General features: G+C 39.8%; 1 protein-coding gene across 1 annotated transcript in view; it reads right to left on the bottom strand.

Annotated features, from left to right (window-relative positions):
* Positions 1-16,128, bottom strand: part of LOC134498585 (protocadherin Fat 3-like) — a 198,314-nt gene extending 182,186 nt beyond the window's left edge. Inside the window, exon 1 of the mRNA XM_063304743.1 lies at positions 12,846-16,128. Within this exon, the coding sequence (XP_063160813.1) occupies positions 12,846-16,125 (3,280 nt within the window). The 5' untranslated portion in view covers positions 16,126-16,128. The remainder of the gene's footprint in view (positions 1-12,845) is intronic.
* Between the last annotated feature and the right edge of the window lie 9,131 nt (positions 16,129-25,259).

The following is a 25,259-nucleotide window of genomic DNA, read 5'->3' as shown; positions in this document are numbered from 1 at the left end:
ACTGGATGGTGGAAGGTGCTGAGGAGAAGAGCAACTAGCAAAGGCAACATTACTCCCAAAAGGACCTGTTTTCCAGTGAAAGAAAAACAGAAAATATTCTCCCAAGTAGATCTGTTTGTCCAAGCAGAGATAAGGTAAGCCAGAATTCTTCCAATTTCCCCTTTACTTCTAAACACGAGAGAGAAAAGGAAGGGAGAGGGTATTTAAGAGAAGCAAAACTGGATCACCAGGGAGCCCAAACTCTGCAAGCCATTGCAAGTGCTTTTTCCACTGATACCTATCCATGGAGTAAGGCTCACATTCAAAACTTAGACATGGTGAAACAGAGACGCAAAACCAAGGAGACAGGTAGACTCAGGATGGTAGATATAAATATAAATAGCAAAAGAAATAGACAACGAAAACATTGGAGTCAAAGTTCCCATGACATTCCCCAGTTCAGGGAAATCTTTATTTTTTTTGTACATAAAACATCACCTTATCAGTCAAAACCAAAACTTTGTGTCTGTGGTCTTTGTGGCCAGCCCAAAGGAATCTTGATAGTTGCCCCATCTTCTAGAGGGGCAACTATCTAACTACTTTAATTGTCATGTTTTCATCAAGAGCTTTCATCTACTGTTGCTTGCTACTAATAACAACACTTTTTATTTACTTAACCAACATTTTCTAAGGATTCAGGATTGGCACTGAATCACATGCCATCTTTGTAACTCAGCAGCAATGTGAACCTCGATCTCTCCTATCTGGTCCAGTCACTACCTACACTAGATATAGTAGCTGGATGCTAAAGCCACATAAATGAAAGAGAATAAACAGAGCTGCTACTGTATTTAGGATGGGATAGCCTTAAATTTCTTTACACTTTAAACACCATAATTCTGTGATAAGGGACAAGATAATTGCCTATCTAATGAGAGCAACTGGATTGCATTAGCAAAGTCCTCATTCATCAGCCCCAGTCAGAGTTGTTGAAGCTATATTCTCAACCAAAGCAACTGTTGCAATGCAATGTAGATTGCACTAGTGAGGGCTACTTGCAACAGTTCTATAGATCATTTGTTCACACTCTGTTTTACCAATGCAGTGTTTACAGCTGAAAGCCGAGTATGGTCTTTCTCAATCCATTTCAGCTGACACAGACATTTTCTTTTCTGTTCTGCATTTCTGTTAATATGACCTTGAGTTCACAAATCTCAGCAACCATCCCTAGCTAACAAAAATGGATCATTTATCCATGATCTATCAGCAATGTCTTTGCCTCCAGAGGTATTTCACCAAGCTTGTTCACTTCCAAAGTCCTTATTCACCCATCCATCCATCCATCCAGTTGTTACTTTGAGGAGAAAGCTAGAAAAAATAAATCAGAAGAAGGAAGATACAACTTAGACTGAAAGAGAAAAAAATGCTTTCAAAGTTTAGAGTGATAAGCATAAAACTTATTAGTTACACTGCTATCCTATTCCTTTAAATGATCTCCCACATAAAAATATAGACTTTGACCTTTAAGGACTAAATAAAAAAATGTTTGTTCAGTGGAATACCAGAATGGAAAACACTGGATCAATAGCTAGTTTAAAGGGGTTATGCATAAAATGAAAAGTATGTTTTGTTCAATTCTGGAACAAAAAATTGCATTCCAGGTGTTCTTTCAAACTGTTTCAGATTGCCTGAAGTTTGGGAGGGGAGAAAAACAGGAACATTCTGGCTGTTCCAGATTTTGGGCAAAATAAAATTCAGAGGGATCTTGGAATGATTTTAAGGTTAAAGGAGGTAAGACTTCCTTCCCACACCAACCTCAGTGTGTCCCAGAGTTCCATCTGACTAGCTGATTCTCCTGTTTTTCTTCCCTTCCCTTTCCTGTCTCGCTTCAGCCACCTTTGCCAAAGTATTTGGCTTTTTCCCACTCTTCACTCTCCCCGAACCCAGGATCGTTTCAAACCAGAATTATCACATTTTGGCCCACACACTTAACAAACAGTCTGTTTCCTCCTGTATATGGACCTAAACACCTGTAACACATGTTTTTGGGACTAGTCATGGATGGCATCAAACTTTACCTTCTGTGCCTGGAACACTTAATACATGAAATGTGTTGCACAAACATTTGTTTGCACAAATGCTTTGCACTCTGAGTTGTAAAATGCACCATCTCAACAAGAAGTCCTCATATTATCTCTGAAGTGCCATTTAACCCATCTAAGGGATCCTATCTAAAATGACTTCTTCCTGCTTCTAGAGTTGCAACACACAAAAATAAGATCAGTGTAAGGAGCATGTTACATAGTTTAATTATATAATATAGAATCATGCCTGGAATATTAACTACATAGAATGGAGTTGCCAGGAAGAAGAGAAGGGGAAATTCTGACTCCATCAAAAGCCTATTTCAGCAGCTTAATTTGTTGTTCAAGCTATATATGTTAAAATAGAGAGCCAGTCTGGTGTAATGGTTAAGGTGCTGGGCTAGAAACCAGGAGACTGTGAATTCTAGGCCCCCCCTTAGGCACGAAAGCCAGCTGGGTGACTTTGGGCCAGTCACTCTTTCAGCCCAACTCACCTCACTGTTGTGGTGAAAATATGAGGCAGGAGTATTAGGTATATTTGGCACCTTGAGATGGATGGATGGATGGGGAAAGAAGGAAGGAAGGAAGGAAGGAAGGAAGGAAAGAATCTAATAATAATAATATCCCTGTTTCATGGTATAAGAGTCCTGTCCTCTTTCTACATCTGATCATGTTAACATTTGGCCTTCAGGCGAAGTTCATGTATTCCTCAGCCTAACTGCTAAATGCCTACACAAGGGCTTCATTCAAGCTTCTGACAAGAGCGATCTGCCCTTCCTCTTTTGCCTGGGAGAGTCCAAACAAGATGCCAAAATAAGAAGAATGATAAAGAATGAGACTCTGCACTTCTGAATCAGGTCCAACCCACTGATTGTTCAAGTCCTGTCCACTATTTGGTCCCCAGATTATGCCCTTGGGAATATCATGATTCAAATGAACCCGAGCTTGGAAATATGAAGCTTTAGTAATAATGCTGGAAAAATTGTTTAAGAGAATGCAGTGATGTGCTATCTGGCTGAAGATCAAGCTGTCCTCTAGTTCTCAGGCATGTGATCCAGCTTTCTCCAAAGTTCTCCCTCTAGTTCTGCTGGTGTGGTCACTGTCAAAATTTGCAGCCAGCAAGCCCATCTTCAATACAGAGGATTCTGGGATCAACAGTACAAACAAATCTGGGGTAAACCAAGTTGCAGAATGTTGGCTAATTTAATTGATGGTGGCCTTCCCTAACTCTAGGAAGAAAACATATGTGGCTTTGGTAGCCAGCTGATTTTTAAGAGAAGCCAACGAGGACTCTAAGGTGTGCAAAGCATTCACTACCACGTGCATCACTTCTTTCCATGTAATCTCTTGAATAGATTCAATCTGGTTTATTAGATCCTTTCCCTATTTCATTACCTTTACATCTCCAAAATATCCCTTTTTAAGAAATTCTATTAAAGCCAGTGTGTTGACTCTTAAAACAGTGACTGAAAGCCAAGAATATTAAAAGCACACAGAAGCATGAAAAGTGGGTGTAAACATGCATTTTCTTTGGGCTGCAGGCACACAAGGTAAAAAGTGAGCTGAGCAGATACAGTTTGAAGGAAGTCAAATCAGCTGAGTATGCCTGGAGATTTGCAAGAATCCAACAACTCAAGTCAGAATAGGACACACTAGAGTATGTCAGTTCCAGACAAGTGAGCCAGGTTAAATAGGCAGACTCGGTTGCAGCAAGACATGCAACTAGACAGGTCAAGACAGCTTAATGGCTTAGAAACAGGGTAAATTGAATCAGCACCAGGGATAGCTCCAGCTCCATTCTGAATGCTGGAGCTTGTCACTGAAAGACCGTAGTTTAATGACTTAGGAAAGATTCAGATGGGAAGAGGGAAAGGTGCTTCAGGCATGAGTGACACTCACATTCCACCTGTTGTCAACTCCTTACAGAAGTTTGCACATTCCTGAGCTTGTGCAGCTGTCTTCTGCAGTTCAATCTCTCAGGCCTTTGGTAGCTGCCTGAATCAAATGTGATTTTTTTCACCTCCACCTCTTTCTTTATCAAGGTTTACTAAGATAAAAGCAGTTATGATTAACAATAATTTCACCAAGTGAATGATTTCCAGTTTAGGGCCAACATATTTAGGTGTAAATGAGGGGAGTACTTTATTTTATTTTTATTTATTTCCATGCTGCTCCAATCCTAAATGACTCTAAGCAGCATACACACTTAGTGAAATAAAGTAATTGACTTTCTGGGGCCTTTTTTCCCAGCCTCATAGTGCTTTGGAGAGGAGGCAGATCTTTCCTCTGATAATGCAAGAGTCAGCTGCTGTGAATTATCCCCACGGCAGTTGCTTGAATCTTCGTCAGTCTGAGAAGCCACTTTATACAATCCCCCCAAAAGAAGCATCTGCTTTAAAGGGGTGTTGACGGGTGAACGCTTCAAGTGCACCCAGAGATATTCCAAGCCACCTCTTCCCTTTGCAGTTGGATTGCTGCATAGCCCTATTAAGAAGATCAGTTGGGCTTGACTTTCAAGCGGCTTATCTCCCTTGGAAAAACTGCTGAAATATTAAAGGGCAGGTGTGGATTCTTCAGCCTTGTGTTCACACATGACAATGAAGCAGGAAAGGCTACAGGGGCATCATGTGCTGAATCTGAAAAAGGACGAGGAACCTCTTCAGGTTGGTGGGCAGTGTCATACACTTCCTCAAACGGACTGGCCACAATCTGTTTAAAATGGATCCTCCTCAGGACAATGTTTAGAAATATGGGCAGGGAATAAAATGTGCTATGGTGCTGAAAATCACCCTATATCTTACAAGACATCCAGAAAAATGTCTGTTCTCTCTTACTCTAGAAGCATTTCAAGGTTATGAATAATCATCTGCATATCTTGGCTATTTGAGATTTTTATTTATTCAGTCTGTCCAAAGATGCCCTAGCTAGTCTTATCTATCTATCTATCTATCTATCTATCTATCTATCTATCTATCTATCATATTTTTATCACCGCACATCTCCCCCACACAGGGACCCCCTCTTACTGTTGTGCTTGTTAATACAATTGGAAGGTCTCATGACAATAAGCTATCAGCACATGCATTTCATTTCTTGTTCCTCTGCATTTTAACTTCACTCAGTCTTCACTATTTCTACAACAATGAAACTGAACATGTTTTGCTTATAGCAAAAGACTGTGCAGTGAAGGCTCTTTGAGAAGGAAACCAAGGAAAAGTGGGGAAATAAAGCAGAGATTAACCACTGTATCTCCTACCCAACATCTTTTTTCAGTTACACTCAGAAGTGGATACAGCACTGATCAATGAGTCCATGACTATATTATCATATTAAAATATTCAGAAGAGTTTTCATAGGAAAACAGATTTACCTTCTTAAAGATGGTACTAAGGATATAGCTGATCACTTTTAAGACTAGTAATGATAAATATCCTACTCCTTCAGGAATGTATTTAAAAGACTGCAGGACCCAGCTCCCTGCAAAATAAAAGTTTTATTTAGGATCCTTTAAAACTATTCTCCTGCCTCCCAGGCAACACACAGGATCCTGTGTCTGACAAACTGATAAAAGGAAAACTGCAAAACAATAATGGTAAAACATGCAATGATATTTACAACATACTTAAAAACAAGTGACAACAGTAGTTAATACTAAGTAATGTTCACTTCTGAATGTAGCATCAGTGTTGTCTGCCAGTGCAAACGTTTTACTAAATACAACATTTCAATCAGTTCCCAAAAGCTGTCTCCAACAACGCAAGATCCAAGCTGACTTCTTCAAGGGAAGTAATTTATATGGCAGGTTAAAGTCACCGGAAGAATGAACAGTTTTGTTTTACATGCATTCCATTAGCATTTTCACTTTGATGTCACCTTTCAAGTAGGTCAAGAAAGGGGTCTGCTAATTAACAAACAGCTGATGTTTTTTGAAATTTGATGCATTTTGCCAATTATTTAAATGTCCCATATTCTACTAAATTAAAAGTCTGGAAAAAAATCTGAACTAATTTCAAGCATTTAACCCGTAATATGTAATACATACAGTCTTGAAACGCTTGGATTTAATTGGAAACAGGTGATTCAGAAGATGCAGGAATACAAAAGTGGCACTTGGCTCATTAAAACAGCCGCACCTGTTTTCTAAAATAGCAGGGAGGCTGCAAAAACCTCTTTGCAGTAGCCAAGCAATTCTGGAAAAGTCACAGACAGGTGCTCCATCCCTCTCATTCTAAAGGACCTCTTCTCCCTCACATCTGAAGCACCGTAATCATATCTGCAATCTCCTCTGTGAAACAGTCCATACTACTTATCTCCACAATAATCTACTCAACAATGATCAAAAGCTTGGTAACTGCTCTTCTTTTCCCATTATTTTAAGAAACAGTGACATAAATATGTATTTAAGGGTGCCCTGTTATAATGATGCCGTCATTAACCCTAACATGAGTTGCAGATGGAGAGATGGGCCATTCACTGGGACCTTTGTTCAACCACAGTGTTGAAATTCACTTGCTCGAGTAATGTTCTCAGACTCAATTTTGGGAGTGAACAGCCTGAAAATGAACACTTTTCAGCCTTGGATGTGAATTGCATTACAGTTATTCTTTAGCAGCTGCATTCCTTTAAATATCGTATGATTCTTGGTGTTGAAAAAAAATCTGTATAAGGAGAAAAGAACAGATTCGGGATGAAACAAATGCAAAAATGCTATTTGCAAAAAAAAGGGGGGGCGGTAAAATAATTATGTGGAACTGATATGGACTGGAAGCAAACTGACTTATACTTCCATGCACAGAGTTGCTTCCCTAGAAGTGATATCCTAATCTAGTGGATTGTGGATCAGTGATGGACCACTCTCCTCCTTTTCCCTGGCCTGAGCCTGCTACCCATTCAGCCCACCCTTTGCCTATGTTCACTACCAGTCAGCTGGCCAAACTAGAGTCACTTGCTAGCAATCTCTTCACATTCATCACTAATCACTGCTTTAGAAAACACAGATCAATTACTGAAAGCTGGTTCACTTACATCCAAGTAGCAATATGAATGGGTTTCAAGAGCAGTTAATGACTATGACTCTCCATGTGCTATGATAAACCATGATCTCACACAAACCACCCCACAGGAATAGAAAATATGGCAATGACTACTGAAAAACAGGATTTCTTTGGGGCTCGAAATCCACTCTCCCCAGCTCCTTAGTACTTAAGAGATTTCTACTGAAGAATATTCTTCACCAGCAGGCTTGTACTAAGAGCTGTTATTATTAAAATCAGAGGGGACACAAAATTAAAGTGGTAAATAAATAGTCAATTTGGATTTAAAATTGTGGGGACAAAGATATTTTTAAAGTGCCTTTAAAAATGTAGGGGAAAGGAAAGTATACACAAATGCAGTTGTAATCATTTAACTTTATCTGCCAAAAATTGAACTCCCATATTCTTAAGGATGAAACAGAGGAAGGGGACAGTTACTTAAGTGGGTGGCCCTGGAATTTTCTGAATGTTTAGTGGCGCACATGGATTGAGGAAAAACTGCCTTATTCCCTTATCTAGTACAAACAAGATGCATGGGACTCCCATTATTTCCAAATAGCTTGCCCAAATTATGATAGCTAAATTCCTACCTGGAAGATACCAGGCTTCAGAAGACTGATATAGTATGTGAAGAAATTGCCTTGATAGAATCCAGAGATGGATGGGTGCGTACACACATGCCAACATAAAATACTGTATGGCTTTATGCAACTAACCAATTTAAGAGGACCTCAATATGAGATAATATGGTTAACAGAAATGGTTATTGCAGCCCTCTTTTTGTAAGAGTAAGAACAGTAAAAGATTGCTTTTACTTTTTTATTTATTTCCCCTTCCCATTTTTTGCTTAGCTCCACAAGTTTCCAGGAATCTTATAAGCAACCCACAGCCAAGGTCAGTTCCAAGTAGTTCCAAAGAGCAACACATAAAATAAATAGATCTCTCTTCTTAACAATTAATTCAAGCCAGTGACTTTTACAGCTGATTTATTGCTCAATAGGGTTTTAAGTCTGCCACTATCTTAAAAGACGTTCTCCCATCATTTCTGCCCATTAAGCAGAGTTATCTTCCCTTGGAATGTGCAATTACAAGAGTGCTAGATATATTCTAGAATTCACTCTCAATTTGTTCAAGTAATGTGTGAAAACCTAGATGGTGCTCCACAAGAAGGAAACATTGTCCAGAATTCTCAGTGATGCACAAGGTTTTCAAAACCAAATTCTCCAAGACAGGTTTTTTTTTTTTCAATCTTCAAACAAATGTCACAGGAACCTTATCAAAACTACTATCCTATAGTTCAGAACTGACTGTTTCTCTGAGAGTTTCTTTTGCCCTATCAGAAGATGTCAAAGATTGAACCTGAGGATCTTTGTGTCTAAACATTGGGCTACAGGGATGTGGCAGGATGGTTCAGATGACGGATGTCTACAACGAAGATGTGTGTCATGCACCAATTAACCACAATTTAAAAGACTGTAGAGCAGAAAGACCTCTCTGGTTGACATCAGTAAATGGGCAGGATTGTACTGGAGGAGATATTCTCTGGTGCAATCCTGTTTGATCTCCAATCCTATCTCCTATTTTATGTAAAGCTATCTCCTATCTGGGACCCTCTGCATTAAAACATGATGTAGAACAACAGGGATGGGAACGGATTTTACTTGCAAGACTGATGTCAAACCCACTAGGTAGACCAGACCAAGAGATCAACTCCACAGAAAGGCTACTAGAACCTTTACTGAAACTGGATATAATAACAGGATCTTGCAAGTCTGATTGTGCTGTGCCTCCTCTTCCTTCTTATAGTTCAGTGACTTAGGGAGGCATCTGCCTGAGACACTTCCCAATGTTATCTCATTGTTCTGGACTTAATAAATGCTTCAGCTCATTTTGCCTAGGCAACGGTTCCTGCATATCTCCATCAACTGTCATCTTCCTTACTCTCTACAGTTATAGATGTTGCAAAGCCCTGTCTCATAATCCCACCAACCACACCCCAAAAGGCAGTACAGCAGCAAGATCTCTCCAGTTAGCAAATGGTCAGGACTGCATAAGGAGACTGTCCTTCAGAGATCTTGATTCACAGCAACACATTCTAAAAAATTAATTCTGGGGGGAAAAGGCATGTTTATGGACTACAAATAAGCATAAAGTAAGAAGATCTCTTCTGAGATAAGTCAAAGAGCAATTTAAAAGTGTGTCTTCACAGTGGTCAATCAGGTATCTGCCAAAAGGTAGTGGAGCATGGCAGAATTAGCTTTCTACCACTGGTGCTTACCAGTAACCTTCTTCCAAAGACATACTGTCTCTGACCAAAGAGGTAATTTACTTTATATCCATTATGACTACTAGCCATTGATAGCCTTATTTTTCATAATGCCCTGTGCGAAGAAGCATTTTCTCTTCCCTTTCCTAAATCTCTCACCATGCAGTTTCTTTGGGGTTCCAATATTAACAGAGGGAATAATACATTACCCACCATCTCCCACTATGTATAACTATAAACCTCTACCATATTCTTTCGGAGAAACAAGCTGTGTGTGTGTCTCTGTGTGTGTGTCAATTGAGGAAGTCCATTTTTATTATCCCAATTTATAGGCAGGAAGAGTTTATCCTTCACTTCCTAAATGCAATTTTGTTGGCATTTCTCCATCACCAGAAGTACACTTATGAGACTTACGAAAAAAGCCCCCCTGATTTGGGATGATTGAGAAAATAATGGCTCCGAGGGCATGTATTGACCTTTCCCTTAAACTCAGAGAGTTCCACATATTGTTAAATCTTCTAAGGCATTCTGGCTTCCCTTTTCTACTCCTTTTCCAGGTTCACATGATACAGGATATATGTGTATGTATGTGCATTATGTATACGGACATACTTCTTGAAAACATTCTCAAGATGTAACAGAGAATCACATTTCCATTCTGACCATCACTAGGTTTCAGATGCAGAAGCCTTTGAAAGGCTTTGTCATCCAAAACCTAGATCTCTGGACAGTGTGATTTCCAACTCTGCTGCCATTACACAATCCAAACATCAACATAGTCTCTCAAGAGACGTTTTATATGTTTTCACTGTTTTTTTGAATACACCAGACCCCAGAGTGTATACAGCTGTCTAGCTTTCATAATCAGCTTTGGATATTGGTGTCTGATTAAACAGCTTGAGATGGCCAAGAGAGAAACTTCTGGTACTTTTAGACCAAACAGAAAGATTATAGGCCTTCAGAGAACAAAACACATCTTCACCATCCACCATACTGACCATGTAATTTACTTCTCTATTTAAGAAACATGTCCTAGGCCATATTAACCACTGTGTTACAAACCGTACACAGGACCTTTTTTAATGGTGTAATTTCTGAAAGCTTCTATATTTGTCCTATGTTGCTTGAAAATAGTCCTCCTCAGAACACATAAGACCTTTTTTTTCTTTTTTCCAAAAAGACAACAAATCTGATAGTTACATTATAGAGAATTATGATATTGTTACTTTGCAGAGAGGAGAGTTTTGTACATGGCACGGAGCCTGGTTATCTGAAGGACTGCCTACCTCCAACTGCTTCTGCCCATCCGGTAAGTTTGGGCACAGTGGATGCACTCCAAGTCCCCTCAGTTAAACATTGTCATCTTGTGGGACCAAGAAAGCGTGCCTTCTCGTCACTGCCCCCACTCTTTGGAACAGCATCCCCCCAGAGATATGGACAGCACCCACTCTCCTGGGCTTCCAGAAAACCCTTAAGACCTGTCTCTGTTCCCAGGTTTGGGGTTAATGTTTTAATGGAGGCCTTGTTGTGTTTTTATTATTATGGCTGTTTTTAGCCTGGGCTGTCTGTTTTGTTTTATGTGTTTAAACTGTTTTAACTATTTGGATTTTGTAAGCCACCCAGAGTCTACTGGAGTAGGCAACCAAAGCAGCAGCAGCAGCAACAACAACAACACAATTTTGTAACTGATATATCCATATTACATATCTGAGCAGGGTTGGGATTTCTCCCCCCACAATTTTGGGTGATGGATTTTTGGAGGTTTTCTGAACTATGTTAGCCTACTGTGCTGCACGTTTTCTATCACAAAATGGTGAAGAGCCATTTTGGGATAGAAAAACTCATTTTTAAAAAGGTTGGAAGGGTTCCAGCAGCCAAAAAAAAGGGAGAGGGGAACCTGCCCTAGTTTAGAGACTACAAATAACCTGAGATGTCAGCTTGCCTAATTGCTATAGAAGAGGATAGGAAATTAAAATGTGGTTGAAAGTTCTTTGGCAACGCAGATGTCCTAATAGCACCACCGAAGGATGGTAGAGTACTTCAGATGGTGCAGAAAAGCTGATCAGTAAGATTCTAGTAGTTGTGCAGATGGGTATCAGTCAGTGGTGGAGATGTCAACATCAGCAAGATGGGAGGCAAAGCATCACAATCCAAGTCCTGCCTTTTTTGTACGTGAAAGTCACGACACCAGAAATGCAGAGTAAGCCTTTTCTTCTTGGCGCCTGGAGAAAGGCTGCGCCTGTGAATTTTCCCTAGGCCCCAAGAAACACAACTGTATTTCCCACTGAGAACCAACATGTGATATCGATTCCTATTTTAAAAACTTTCAATCATTTCTTTGGCATAAAAGAAGACAATAAGAGGAAGGAGATATAGTGAATTTGTGCCCTCTGTTCCCTCCCAGACATAGGGCAGAGTTTAATGCAAAGCTAGTCCTTAATGAAATTTCTTCAAAATGCAAAGTAATGACTTCTAATTTCCTCACTTAATTTAATGTTACAGCTACTCCATTAATGCCACCACCTATTACATACTTAACAACCAGCTTGTTTAGCTGCAATTTTATCATATGGATGCATCCCCTGCCTTTCCCTTCCCTGGTTTTGATAATGTTCAGTAATGACAGTGGGGAAGAATCATAATTTAAATATCTGACAGCCTTCAGACCCTTAATCACTTCTGGAAAATGAGAACGTTTAATGCTTTTTGCATTAAAAAAATGAAACAAGCATGAAGTTCAAATGTCATTCTATACTTAACATAATTCTAGATTAATCAGTGCTGATTCTGAATTACTATATTCCCATTCTGCATATTTTACTGGTTATTTAGAAAAGCTCCCCCAGTAATATTTATTTATCAAATTGATATGATAAATTTGATATATAAATAAATACAATAAAGAACAATGCATCCACCAAGGTAATCATCAGTCTGACAATCCACTTTGCACTTCTAATTTTGCTGTATCAGACTTCACGTTTTTGATGGGGTCAGGAATGTGCAGACTGGGCCGCATAATTTACAGTTGTCACCCCATAATACCCCGCAGGAATGGAGTCACAAAGAGGCACCATTTGCTTTTTACTCAGAACAGAGTAGTGGCAAAGGGAAGTTTGCAATTTTGCGTCCCTACTGGGACAGATGTCAATCACTGCCATTACAATCGGGAAATATGTGCAGGCAGAAACATAAACAATACTTTCATCAACCAGCACCTAGTTTTCGTGCTATAACCGAGAAAGAATGGCAAACAGACTGAAAGGTGTCTGTGTATCAGTTCCCTACATGCAGGCTAGATTAAAACACATACTTCCCCCTTAGGAATATTTCCAATTCAGTCACATCATAGGGCTCCCATATTAGCTGCCTTTTAAGGGTGACAATGACTCTGTCATTCTGCAGGGTGGACAGAAATCCTGACTTTGACTCAGATGGAACACCTTTACTTATACATTGCAGAGAGAAGAAGGATCCACCTACCAGTTTCTTCATCTATGTTAAAACGTCCAAGCCCACTGCCATCTCTGATGGAATACTGAATCTCACCATCTCTGCCGGTGTCATCATCCCTAGCATTAACTTGCAAAACGCTTGTACCAATACGTGAATTCTCCTTCACGGACCCAATGACTACGAAGTCAGAAAAATAAGGAGTGTGGAGATTTTCATTCACATCCACCACTTCGACTTCCACGAAGGAAACTGAGGATAAGGAAACTGGGCGCCCCTTATCCTTGGCTCGTACTGTTAAGTTGTAGAACTGCTGCTTCTCGTAATCAAGTTCTTTACTGAGACGGATGGCCCCACTGGATTTGTCTATCTCAAATCTCCCATTGTAATCATTCACCAGAGAGTAACGCACTTGTCCTCCAAGACCAAGATCTGGATCTTGAGTTTCAAGCCAAGCAATGACTGTACCAACGGGTAAATCTTCCAAGACTTTCACGCTATAGCTGGGTGGTATGAAAACTGGAGCACAATCATTGACATCATCCAAAAAAACCTTCAAGGGGACAACAGAGAATTGCTGGTGCCCATTCTCTGCTCTATCTCTTGCCTCTATCTTTAATGTAAAATTTGCCTTGGCTTCCCTGTCTAAATTATCACCTACATAAATTATCCCCGTGGAGCTATTGATTACAAATTGTTGTGTGTCTGTCAAGACAGAGTAAATCACTTCTCCATTTGCTCCCAGATCTCGGTCCCTGGCCTCTACCTGGATAATCTCGACACCAATACTTGTACTTTCCAAAATATTAACTATGTAACTTTCCTGCAAAAATACAGGCTTGTTATCATTTGCATCTTCAACGGTTATGGTAAGTAATCTCCATGTGGCTTTCTGAGGGTTGCCTAAGTCGTAAATGGTAATATTAAGAAGATATAGCTCAGTCTTCTCACGATCCATGGCCATAAGGACCTTAAGCAGACCAGTCTCCATTTCGAGATTAAAACAGCTGTCAGTATTGCCAGATGATATGGTATAGAGTACCTTCCCATTAAAGCCAGAATCAGCATCATAAGCCTTGATTCGATATATGGTAGCACCAACAGGTAGATCTTCTCTGACTGATATGTCAGAGGGAAAGGATTTATCAAAATGTGGGGCCTGCCTGTTCACAGAATAAAAATCAAGGAAGCCATCTTCTGAATTAAGTTTCACGTTGGCTTTGGCCTTTTTCAGCAGCTTCTCTGCCAGCCTCTGAGCAACCCTTGTCTCTCTACAGCTAAAGGTCTTGGAAGAAACTTTTCCGTGAACTACTGAAATGTTGACAAACATAGAATCAGCAAAATACTCCCCATCGGTTGCTGTTATCCGAAGTCCAAAATTACTGGTCTTTATGCCAGCACCAACTAGAGACTTTTTAAGCTGTAGAACTCCTGAGTCTGAATTCAGGTAAAAAAAACCCAATTCATTACCTGAAATGATTTTGTATTTCACAAGCTCCAACTCATCAATATCTATAGCAGACACAGCAGTGATATGCCCTCCAACGGGAAAATCTGATGAGATGACTCCTTGACAAGCCACCTTTTCAAAGAGTGGCTTGTTATCATTCACATTGCCTATGATGATTGTGACATTAACCTCACTTTCATGGCGGTAAGGTGAGCCCCAGTCTGAAGCCCTCACAATAAACCGGTAACTCTCTGGGGATGACTCAAAATCCAGTTCTTCAGATGTGCTAATAACCCCAGTAAACTGGTTGATGGAAAAGGGGAGTGAATTTAAACTAGCAATGCTGTATGTGATATAGCCATTTTCCCCCCGGTCCTTATCAAAGGCAGAAATTGATAGAATATTAGTCCCCACAGGGACACTCTCATTGATATAGGAGCTGTACAAAGGCTGGGTGAACTCTGGAATATGATCATTGGCATCTTCAATCCTCACGGTAACAGGTGCTTTCAAGTCCCCTTCTTTATTTGTTACTTCTAAGTCATACAATTCCTTGTCAACAATTTTTAAAGGACGTGCTGTGGTAAGTAGACCTGTCCTGGGATTTATCTGAAAATATTCAGCATCTTCATTGGGAGTTAACTTATATTCTTCTCTCTGAGTTTCGGGTGTTAATTTAACTATGGCAACAACTACTCCAGGAGGGGAGAATTCACTGATTGCTACGTCATACATTTCCTTTTCAAACTTGACTGGATTGCTCTCCTTCTTGGGACTGGCAATATGGACCAGTTTCATAGCTGAAAATTTTTGAGGAGACCCCTTGTCTTTGGCTTGCAAAGTAAGATTGTAACCATATGGAAAACTGTCCCAATCAATGGCCTTTTTCTCTTTGATTTTGTACTCATTCATCCATCTCCCCTCCTTGACCAGCTGAAACTGCTCCAAGGGATCTCCAGCAACGATAGAAACAGATTCAATTTCACCATTAGCACCTTCATCTTGATCATCAACATTAACAACAGCATAGGTAGACTCTTTATCCAAAGAGAAGGGAACATGCGTTACTACATTAATAGTTGGGGCGTGCTCATTTATACGTTCAATATGTATATAAAGTTTGGCAGTGCTGCTGACTCCATTGTTACCATATAGCTTCATCCCACGGTCCACAGCCAGAACTTCGAGGTCATAGCGGTTTTTCTCATCATAGTTTAGCCTGCCACTTAAGGAGATAACCCCACTAGTGGGATGGACTGAGAAGAGATCAACTTTATTTTTGAAGTAGTAATAGAATTCACCATTAGAACCAATATCAGCATCTGTTGCAGTAACCTGTGCGATACTAGTCCTCAAAGGTGTGCTTTCAGCTATTGTTACAGAATAGGTGGTAGGTGAAAATAAAGGCCGTAAATCATTCATGTCCAAAACTTGTATGTTCACTTTTGTCCATGCTTCCAAGTCTTCTCCCCGGACAGAACCTTTTATTATCAATAAATAATTGTCCTGGATTTCTCGATTCAGTATGGCAGAATTTCCCCCTTTAGTTCTTATCCTAAGGAAACAGAAATCAGCTATTGCAACTTCCTCTGCTTTGAAAAAACCTTCATCGTCACCAGATACTATCCTGTATTTGATGTCCCAAGAAAAGTCAGCCGTAGCGATGCCCATCCTGCTTTGACTGTTCAAGTAAGTCCGTGCCGCTGAGTTTTCGTACACCGTGGTGTTGTAAATGGAATGTGTGAAGTGGAAGCCCAATGGTAAATTCCCTTGAAGGCCATGACAGATGTTAGCCAAAAGCTGAACAAGCAGGAAGACAAGGCCAGATGCAGGGGCCAAAGGATATGACCAGTGGCCCATATTCTTCTCCATCACATCATTCTTTCATCCTTTAAAAATAAGCAAAAAGATGGCATTGATTAGCAAGAAATGTGGTTTGACCTATGAAATTATTTTAAAAATTGTATAAATGGAATCAGTTCTGCTTTCCAAAGCTATATTCCACCAAGCTGAAAGTCACCTATCAGCCAGAAAGAAGCTTTACAATTCTCAACTTACAATTGTTTGTAAGCCGCCCAGAGTCATATATATGAGTTGGGCAGCTATTTAAAAAAAAAGAAAGAAAAATAAATAAATAAATTTCTTTTTATAGCCTCAGACCAGTGGTAAAAATACATCAGAGTGCCTGATAGGTGGACAAACACAACTGGTAGCCTATAATCAGTAAGGTGGGTAAGATTCCAGCCTGTTTTAGCATTTCATCAAGTTCTAGAGCAATATTAAAGAGTTATGGATTGCCTGCTAATGGTCTAAAATGGATACTGTTAAAGCGCTCTTGGCAAAAACCAGGATTCTCTGTTTATTAAAACTGAGAACCAGATGGTTTTGTCTGCAATATCTTAATGTTGCTGCACTTGCTCTTTTCAACCCAACAGGTGTTTGTGAAATTATAGCAGCATCGTCAGCGCATAGAAGTATTGGGAGTTTGCGCTGTGCTAATATGGGTGCATGGAAATCCAGGTTATATAATAAGTCCACCAATGAGTTAATCCACAGGTCCAAAAAAGGAGGGGGCCAAACATTACATCAGAGCACTAGTACATTGCCCATCTTCAATATCCAGTGAATAATACTGGGAAAGAGGCATCTTTAAAGTCTGCAAAACAAAATAACTTGTTTTCATTTTATTTATTTTCTAAAGCAGAGCCAACATTTTGTCAAGACAGTTCCCCCCACCTTATTTCATTTACAGATACACCCTGCTCCAAGGACTTCAGTTATAGCACATATCTGACGTTCTCTAAGACTGGAAGATAAGCAGGATCAGGCCTTGTTGCTACTTGGATGGGATACCACCAGGGAATACCAAAATTGTAGCTAGATTTTTTGTTTAAAAATCCCAGAAGGAGCCAGCAGCAAACCATTTCCATATTTTATCTAAGTCTGAAGTGAGATTTCTTAAAGGAAGGCTTTAAGAGTTGGTATAACATTCAGCCTACTACAACAGAGTAAAGCCTTAATTTAATAGAATAATAGCTGGGATGGGGTGTCTGCTAAAGCAGAATGTCCACTTTGGGATTTTTCATGCCCTAAATCATACTCATACACGAGAAAGCCTACTTTACTGATAAGAGGAAATACTCATTTTCAGGAGAAGCAGCCAATATTTTCCAAATTTGACCCCCCCCCCCCCAAAAAAAAACAGTTTGCGATGCAGTCTGGCCTGAAATGTGGACAAAATTAAAGATCTAGCAGATTTTGTCAATTAAATGTAAGAAACATGGATTGAAAACCAACCTAAACTGAATGAAGAACTGCTCAGAATTCATAATAATTGGGTAATACACAGTTCTGTTGATTTATTGGCTTGTTTCTGTAAGGAACTTCAAGTTAACTTTTAAATAAAATCCTCACTGCAGCTTTCAAAGACAGCTGGAGTCAGCTGGCATCCAAATTGAGTAAAATAACATAAAATAATTAAAACTTTACAAATTAAACACTCATGCCCACTATATATTTGCACACCTGCAAATGTACAACATATGTATGTTTGCATATGTGCAAATATATAGTGGCCGTGAGTGTTTACTTTGTAAGGTTAAACATGTATCACAACAGCTAACAAGCCCATTTAAAATAAAAGCAGTTAGCAAGTCTCGAACGTTATTAGTGTTTTCTGAACAAGTAACTGTTGAAATCATTCATCCTTGCATATTTGGCAGCAAAGACAGACTAGGGTGGAACAGAGCCAATACACACAGCTTCCTTGACCTGCATGAAGAGGGCCCTATAACTGTTTTTTGAGCATAGGATTGCATGCCTCCTCTTGCGTCTTCCTGCAGCAGAGACCGCAAGGACAGCTTATACTTGTACTCTGGAAGTGGCATTTTCCTAATATATCACCCGAAGACACTTATTCATGCACAGGCAAGTAAATTAACAAGGTGCATTTGAGAGATGGCCTGAAATTATGTGACCTGGACAATTTTGTGCCTCCAGTTCTGCCAGTTTCCTGAGGGACTATCCCTTTCAGTCTGGTCCCCAAACTCTTTGCCAGACCCTCAGCAATTCTAGCTACAAAGGAGACCATAATTTTGGCTCCAAGGGCCTCTTCTCTTTTTAAAAAATGGGCTGGTTGACCTAGAGTGGGCAAAACTGGAAATTGACAAGACCATGCCTGATTTACAGCACCTAACTGAAAGTGTAATTGAAAGAATTCAGTTCTTGTAGTTCTGTAGCTTGCTAGCAGGGAATTCCCTTCCCAGTAGCCACTGTTCCTAGGGAAGTTCACTGGCCACATCTCAGCTTAACAAATCCACTTGACCCCTAGAAGACAGCAGAGACAAAAACACTAACTCTTTGCTGCCACCTAGTGACTGAAACAATGAACCATCAACCCACATTTATACAGGTAGTCCTCGCTTAACGTCCACTTGTTCAGTGACTATTCAAAGTTACGATGTCGCTGGACGAGGGGTACTTACAATGGGTCCTTGTAGTTGTGGCCATTGCATCATCCCCATGGTCACGTGATTTGGGTGCTCGGCAACCAGCTTGCAATTATGACATCACAGTGTCCCATGGTCACGTGATTGCCATGGAGGTCGCAAATGGCGATCACGTGACTGAAGGATGCTGTGACCATGCAGGATTCACTTAATTAAGGCAACTGGGACTGCTGGAACTGGAACTGGTCATGTGACATCGCCCCTTACAATTGTGTTGCTTAGCAACAGAGTTCCTGGTCCCAATTACCATTGGTAAGTGAGGACTACCTGTAAAGATTTTTTTTTTTTTTAAATTAATCAATCAGTGATACAAGAAAGAACAAAGGAAAAAAAAACTGCGGTGCACAGAGTTACCAGACCATTGTGCATGCCGATCACAAGAAACTTTTTCGTCTGATGGGTGATGTTGGGCAGAGCTGGAATTTCAAATCATGGCAGCTGGAATGTTGTGTGTTAAAGCTGTATGGACAGCAACACAGCACAGACTCATTCCAGGTGCTTGGTAAGGGCACGCTGTGGGGGCGATACAATTTGAGGTAGGATAAGGGCGGTGATGAAATGTGATAAATAATAAATAAATAAGTTCCCATTGACTTTGGGATGGGAGGGGAGCACAGCAAAACAGCTGTCTGGATATAGATGGGTTTTGTTCTGCAGCCTATTGACTGCTATATCTACCATTAAAGAAAAAACACTTCCTGAATCAGATTAACCTGTGACTCTGAAGTGTTTTGCCTTCACCTGTAATATATAGATTTTATTTATTTACTATCCCACCTTTATTATTTTTATAAATAACTCAAGGTGGCAAACATACCTGATACTCCTTCCTCCTCCTATTTTCCCCACAACAACAACCCTGTGAGGTGGGTTGGGCTGAGAGAGAGGGACTGGCCCAAGGGCACCCAGCCGGCTTTCATGCCTGCGGCGGGACTAGAACTCTCCTACCACATCTGATTGGCTCTTGGGCTGAGAGGGACTGGCCCAAGGTCACCCAGCCAGCTTTCATGCCTAAGGTGGGACTAGAACTCACAGACTCCTGGTTTCTAGCCCAGCACTAGACCAAACTGGCTCTATGAACTGAGGATATGAAATTTCACAACATAATTGCCTTCAATTCATTTTCTCCCAAATACCCCTGTGGTTGATCATCTGCCACAGGAACACCCTTCCTGTGGGGAAAAGATGAGTTCCAAGTAGGGGAAGAAAAAAAAATCTTGAACTAGGCAAACATTAGCATAACACTGCATATCCTTTGCAAACAAGATTTAGATTGGAAACTGTTCTTGGATAGCCTTCTTCCCCCCCTCTGAATTCTTGGCTTAGCAGCTGGTCAACTGGGATTCTTTAATGTAACAAGAACCATTTTTGTTTTCTTCATTCTTAGCAGGTAGGAAATTTAATGAGATTAGAGGTAACCAGTCATAAAAGGACTGGGTCTAAATGCACAAAACCCATCCGGTAAATATGTCTCATCCCGAACCAAAGAACTCAAATGAATATGATGGTTTCAAGTGGAAGATTAAGTGTGTGATTACTTGTGTGCGGTCTGGAAACATTCAAGAAAGACTCTACACAGAACTGCAGTGGCTTTACATACAGAGGCAAGAGGCGGAAGAGAAGAGAAAGAGCATCTGTTTTGTTCAGCGTCAACTGAAAATGGAACTCTTCTCCAAATCCACCAGTCAAGGTGACTTTTAATTACACATAGTAGTTCCCTGACAATAGACACTACTAATATTCTTGGAAGATTAAGTAAACTCTGTTATTCACCTTGTAAATGCAAATTCCCTGAGCCCAAGACAAATACTTCATTACCATATTGATGAAATTTAGGACTTTCTTCTTGTCTTGGCAGAGCAGAGGCATGCAACTTTACCAGCGGTTACAAGAAATGCACACAGACAAAAGAGGAAAGAACATCCGGGAGCAGTTTGACATGCAAGAGAAGTAAACACAAGCCAGCATTCAGATGCTGATGTGGACAGCCTGCCCAAACTGATTGTCTCAATTAGGGTTTAATAGTTTGAGAAGAAGCAACAGCAACAGAGCTCAGATTAAAGTGTTCCCCGCTTTTTTTCCCCTCTTTTTTTATTTTCCGTAGCAGACCACAGTTTACCAAATCGTGCACAGTGACGTCTATATTTTTACAGGCCAATGTTGTTAGGGGGTTCTGTTTGTCTTCCTGTCTGTTAAACTGCAAATGATGTCACTTGTGGCAATTTACCTCATTTGCGTAGTCACATCATTGTGCAAATGCCATCAGTGATGTTCTTTGCAGCCATTGGTGTCATTTGCAAATGACGCGTAAGCATACCGCGTACACAGGCAATGCGAACTGGCACAAATGATGAATTTTCATCTTTTACATAATGGCATCATTACATGAATGACTCAAATCAATGCAAACCTCAGAAAATTTATGTAACTGTAACTGCCTCATATACATTACTTCAGATACAGGAGATCTGTCTATAATTTTGGGAGAATCTCCAGACAGAAATCTGGTCTGTTACATCCCAAGTTCCCTAAATGGGGCCATGTGAAATTAAGGTTTCACTTCATTGGCCAGTATTGGTTTCTGAATCATTGAGTCAGAGATGAGTGGCCTCTTTTTCCTCAGAGAGAGCATATCTTTTAATTAGGTTTTTCAACCTCCATAGAAGACATGACCTTCAAGGTAGGTCAGGTCAAGAAACAGACTCAACAAGAAAGCCTGAAACTCTACTTTACTGGTACAGGCTATAGTAACAGAATCTTGGAAATGTGACAATGTTTTCCATTCCCTTCCTCTTAAACTAATGAGCATTAAGGTGGGGTCACTTTAGGTTTCTAATGTTCTTTTCCTTTCCCTGGTTTAATTCATGTTTTGTTACCACTGCTATCCTTCCCCAAGGTCACCTCTGTCTAACAGTGCCAATACAGTGGACAGCAGTGACATTTTCAGCTCTTTGTTTAATTCTGGGGTGTAGCAGAAAAGGTTAATAAAGAAAATATTCAGAGGCATCACAAAACTATTTTAAGCCTTAATTTGTAAACAAAAAATGGGGAGAGGGGATGTTGGCAGAAATGGCTGCTTTGCTGCCACCAAATTTTATTAACACAACTTAGGAGGTAGTGGAATTGGGGGGGGGGGGGAATTGCAGCCTGCAATTTTGAGAGGATAGCTGGTACTCAGGACAAACCATACCAGGCAAGACAGTCTTGATTAAGTATAAAGCCTTATATGCAGAAAAACAGTTTTAACCAACTCTTACTTGCCACAAGATTCCTAAAGTATGTAAGTATCTTCATGAGTTGGGGGCGAATATACTGAACACCTGTCTTTGAAGAAAACCTTATTATTTTGCCATTAAGATTTCAAGGCACTCACACTTCACTCGTTAACATTCTCAAAGTGATCTTTAACTTCTGAGACAAGGCTCTCACAATCAATAATTTAAAACAGAACACCTGGGAACTTCACTCTACTGTCCTATAAAGTCTACTGAGAGAATGAAGAAAATCTATAGAATTTTACGTCCTGGTCTGATGCTGGAAAATGAGTGACTCAAAGCAAGATGGAAGCCCCACAGAACTCAGAGGGATGCCAAGCGTTCTAAATTTGACACGTCTACATGCTAATCTTATAGAACTCTCTAACATAGTTACTAGTCATCATTTAAGAATATAGTTTCTTCCCAAAAAAGATTTTCCATCACATCCATAATTGGCTTTACTGCACACATCATAAAGATGCTTACAAGCTTGCTATCTATTTGAGAAACTTATCTCCATAAATAGGGTACTGATAAAGTATGATGGCTATTTCCAGCACCAATGCAGAAAAAAAAAATTGCATTTGTGCATGTGTCGTTTTTTGTTTTTTGTTTACTTTCTGGAGGCTTAAAAAAAAGAGGAACGGACCCACTGTTCCATAAAGTAAAAGAATCCCAAAATGTGGTGAGAGGAAGGGTACAATAATGACCTCACAAGACTTGAGGTGAAAGGAAAGAGGAAAATTGCTCATCAACCTTAAGATCCCATACTAAGTCAGAGGTGGGCAACCTACAGATGTGGGGCTACATGCTGTCATTAGCCAAACCTCAAAAATCCCTTGTAAGAAATCATTTCAGTTCTCGTATCTTTCTTTTGCTCATTGCTTGCTCCTTTGGAGAGGGGAGAGCATGCAGGACGTCAGAGGAAAAACAAGGGTGAGAAAAGAGAAGAGTAGCAGAAAGGGGGAGGGGAAGAATATACAAAGAACACTCGTGTCTGCACCCACTGTTAGGTCTGACTCCATCAATTGTTTCCTTTGGTCTTGATGCTATGAAGTCCCTAAGAGATTACACATGAGGAATGTGACTCATCACAGGCCAAGTCCGTTCCTGGACATGGCCTCCAAGCCCAAATGCTTCTACTCTGTTGCATAATCCAAGAGAAGAAATGTGAGGCACCCAGACTTCATATATTGTAAACTACTCAGACTTCAGCAGGAAATGGTGTAGAAAGTCTAATAAAAACGACAATGAAGACAGTCTTCTCTGTAACAGGGTCTAAATTACAAAATTCCCTCCCCCCCAAAATGTGATTGGAGCCAAATTAAAACCCTTGCCTTTTTGGAGAATTTTAGCTGGTCAATTTCTTCTTTTGTATTGTGTGGTCTTGTAAATGGTTTAAATAACCACTCTGTTTTTATTATGCTTCAGGATTATATAGCCTTGTGTACATCTTATTTTATTCAGTGCTTTAGAAACTTGGATGAAACCTTACTAAGAGATATTTGCAAAACTCACCATTCCAGAGGAAAAGCATTATGGTGTTACCTGAAATGGTCTGTTTTTCTCCTGGAATGCACTGATCTGGCTGTTTCAATGGTGGTTTGGTAGTTTCCCATAAACCATTTCCTTTTCTGGGAAGTTTACTTCCAGAAAACCACTGTGGGAACAGACAGACTGGGATATTCTGGAACAAAAACATCCATCCCCAAAATAGAAGAGTTTTGCACACTATTAATGTATCCATATTCTCTGGGACAGCTTACTTCCCACCAAAGCAAGGATTACTCCTGGTCTTCCTGAAGGTCAAAACACTTGGTTGTTCCAGAAGGCCTTTGGGACTTGAATATTATATACTGTAGCTCCTGGTGCCAGGAACATTTATTATATTAATTATAATTTTTACCTTAATTTTATATTGTATTTCAGTTATTGCATGCTATCATATTTTATAGTTATTATTACATTGGCTGCAGCTGTTGCTTTTATGTACTGCTTAACATAGCATTGACTAAAATGGCTTATCAACTCACAAGTAATAACAGCACCCAAAAGAATAATCTGGTGGTGATGAGTATGATGGGCATTTCGGACACATAGCAAATTTGAGAATATCAAGCTGACTTCAACAAAAGCAGACACACCAACCATACAGCTTCTCTTTTTTGCAGCATACCGAAGCTAGACATTGTCATCTTCCAAGGTGTAGTTCCTGCCGGTAAGCTATGTTTGTCATTGAAATAGAAACACATGATAACTGTATTTTTTTTTTTTAAAAAAATCAAGCTGGCCATACTATGCCTCCACAAAGTGTCACTGCTTCCTTACAAAGGGCATCTCTTGTGCCTGAAAATAATAACTGCTCTGGGCATAATGCAGTTCTATATGTCGTTTTGTAAAAAAAAAAAAAAAAGAGCTTAAAACAGCTTTTGTCATCCCAAAGCTCAAATGAGCAGAATTTCAATAAAGGCAGTGCTCCATTTTGCACCTGTTCCAGGAATTTATGGAAGTATTATCTGTGGTTTGTGTGCCTCTGAGCCATAGATTTTATTTTAGTAAATGAACTGAGAATTATATTACTTGTCTTTAAAAAAAGGGGATGAATAAAAGGAGACACAAGAAGACTTCCTAGGCATTGAAGCAAAATGGAACTATGCTTCTCAATCATTTTGTCAAGCCACCATCTTGAATATATATATGGTAGCAATGTTAATAACTTCTTTGAGAAAAGCAGTGGGTTGCATGAAGATGAACACACATTTAACTAAACTTGAGTATAGTTCATATGATGACTGTCCAGTCATGCGTGGTTAAGGGGATGGACTGATAGGAAGAAGACCGAGGGTCTACTCCGCCCTCAGCCAGAGAACCTCACAGGATGTCAGCCCTTCAGGAAACAGATTCCATAAATCTTGAAAGCCTGACCTTTTCCTTTCCCTTTCTCTTATACCAAAGAGAGCCAAGACAGAGTCACTTTCAAGTTTCTTTCTAACATTGTCTTTCTTTTCAGGGCCTCATTCATATTTTACTGACAGGATATAAAATATTTTTTTAAAAAAATACAAATAAATTTGTTTTAAAGTCATATCATCTATTGGATCTATTGAATAAATATGTATCAGTTTTGCCTCAGAAATTTCAATTTTGTAAGAACTTCTGGAGGTACCTGGGATTCTAGCAGCCTCTGCTCTACCAAGGATATTTTAATGCTCTGATGAATATTCTACTA

This window comes from Candoia aspera, chromosome 5, assembly GCF_035149785.1.
Source record: "Candoia aspera isolate rCanAsp1 chromosome 5, rCanAsp1.hap2, whole genome shotgun sequence".
Classification (NCBI taxonomy): Eukaryota; Metazoa; Chordata; class Lepidosauria; order Squamata; family Boidae; genus Candoia; species Candoia aspera.
Note: the sequence above shows the minus strand (reverse complement) of the source record. Positions and strands in the feature narration are given on the sequence as shown.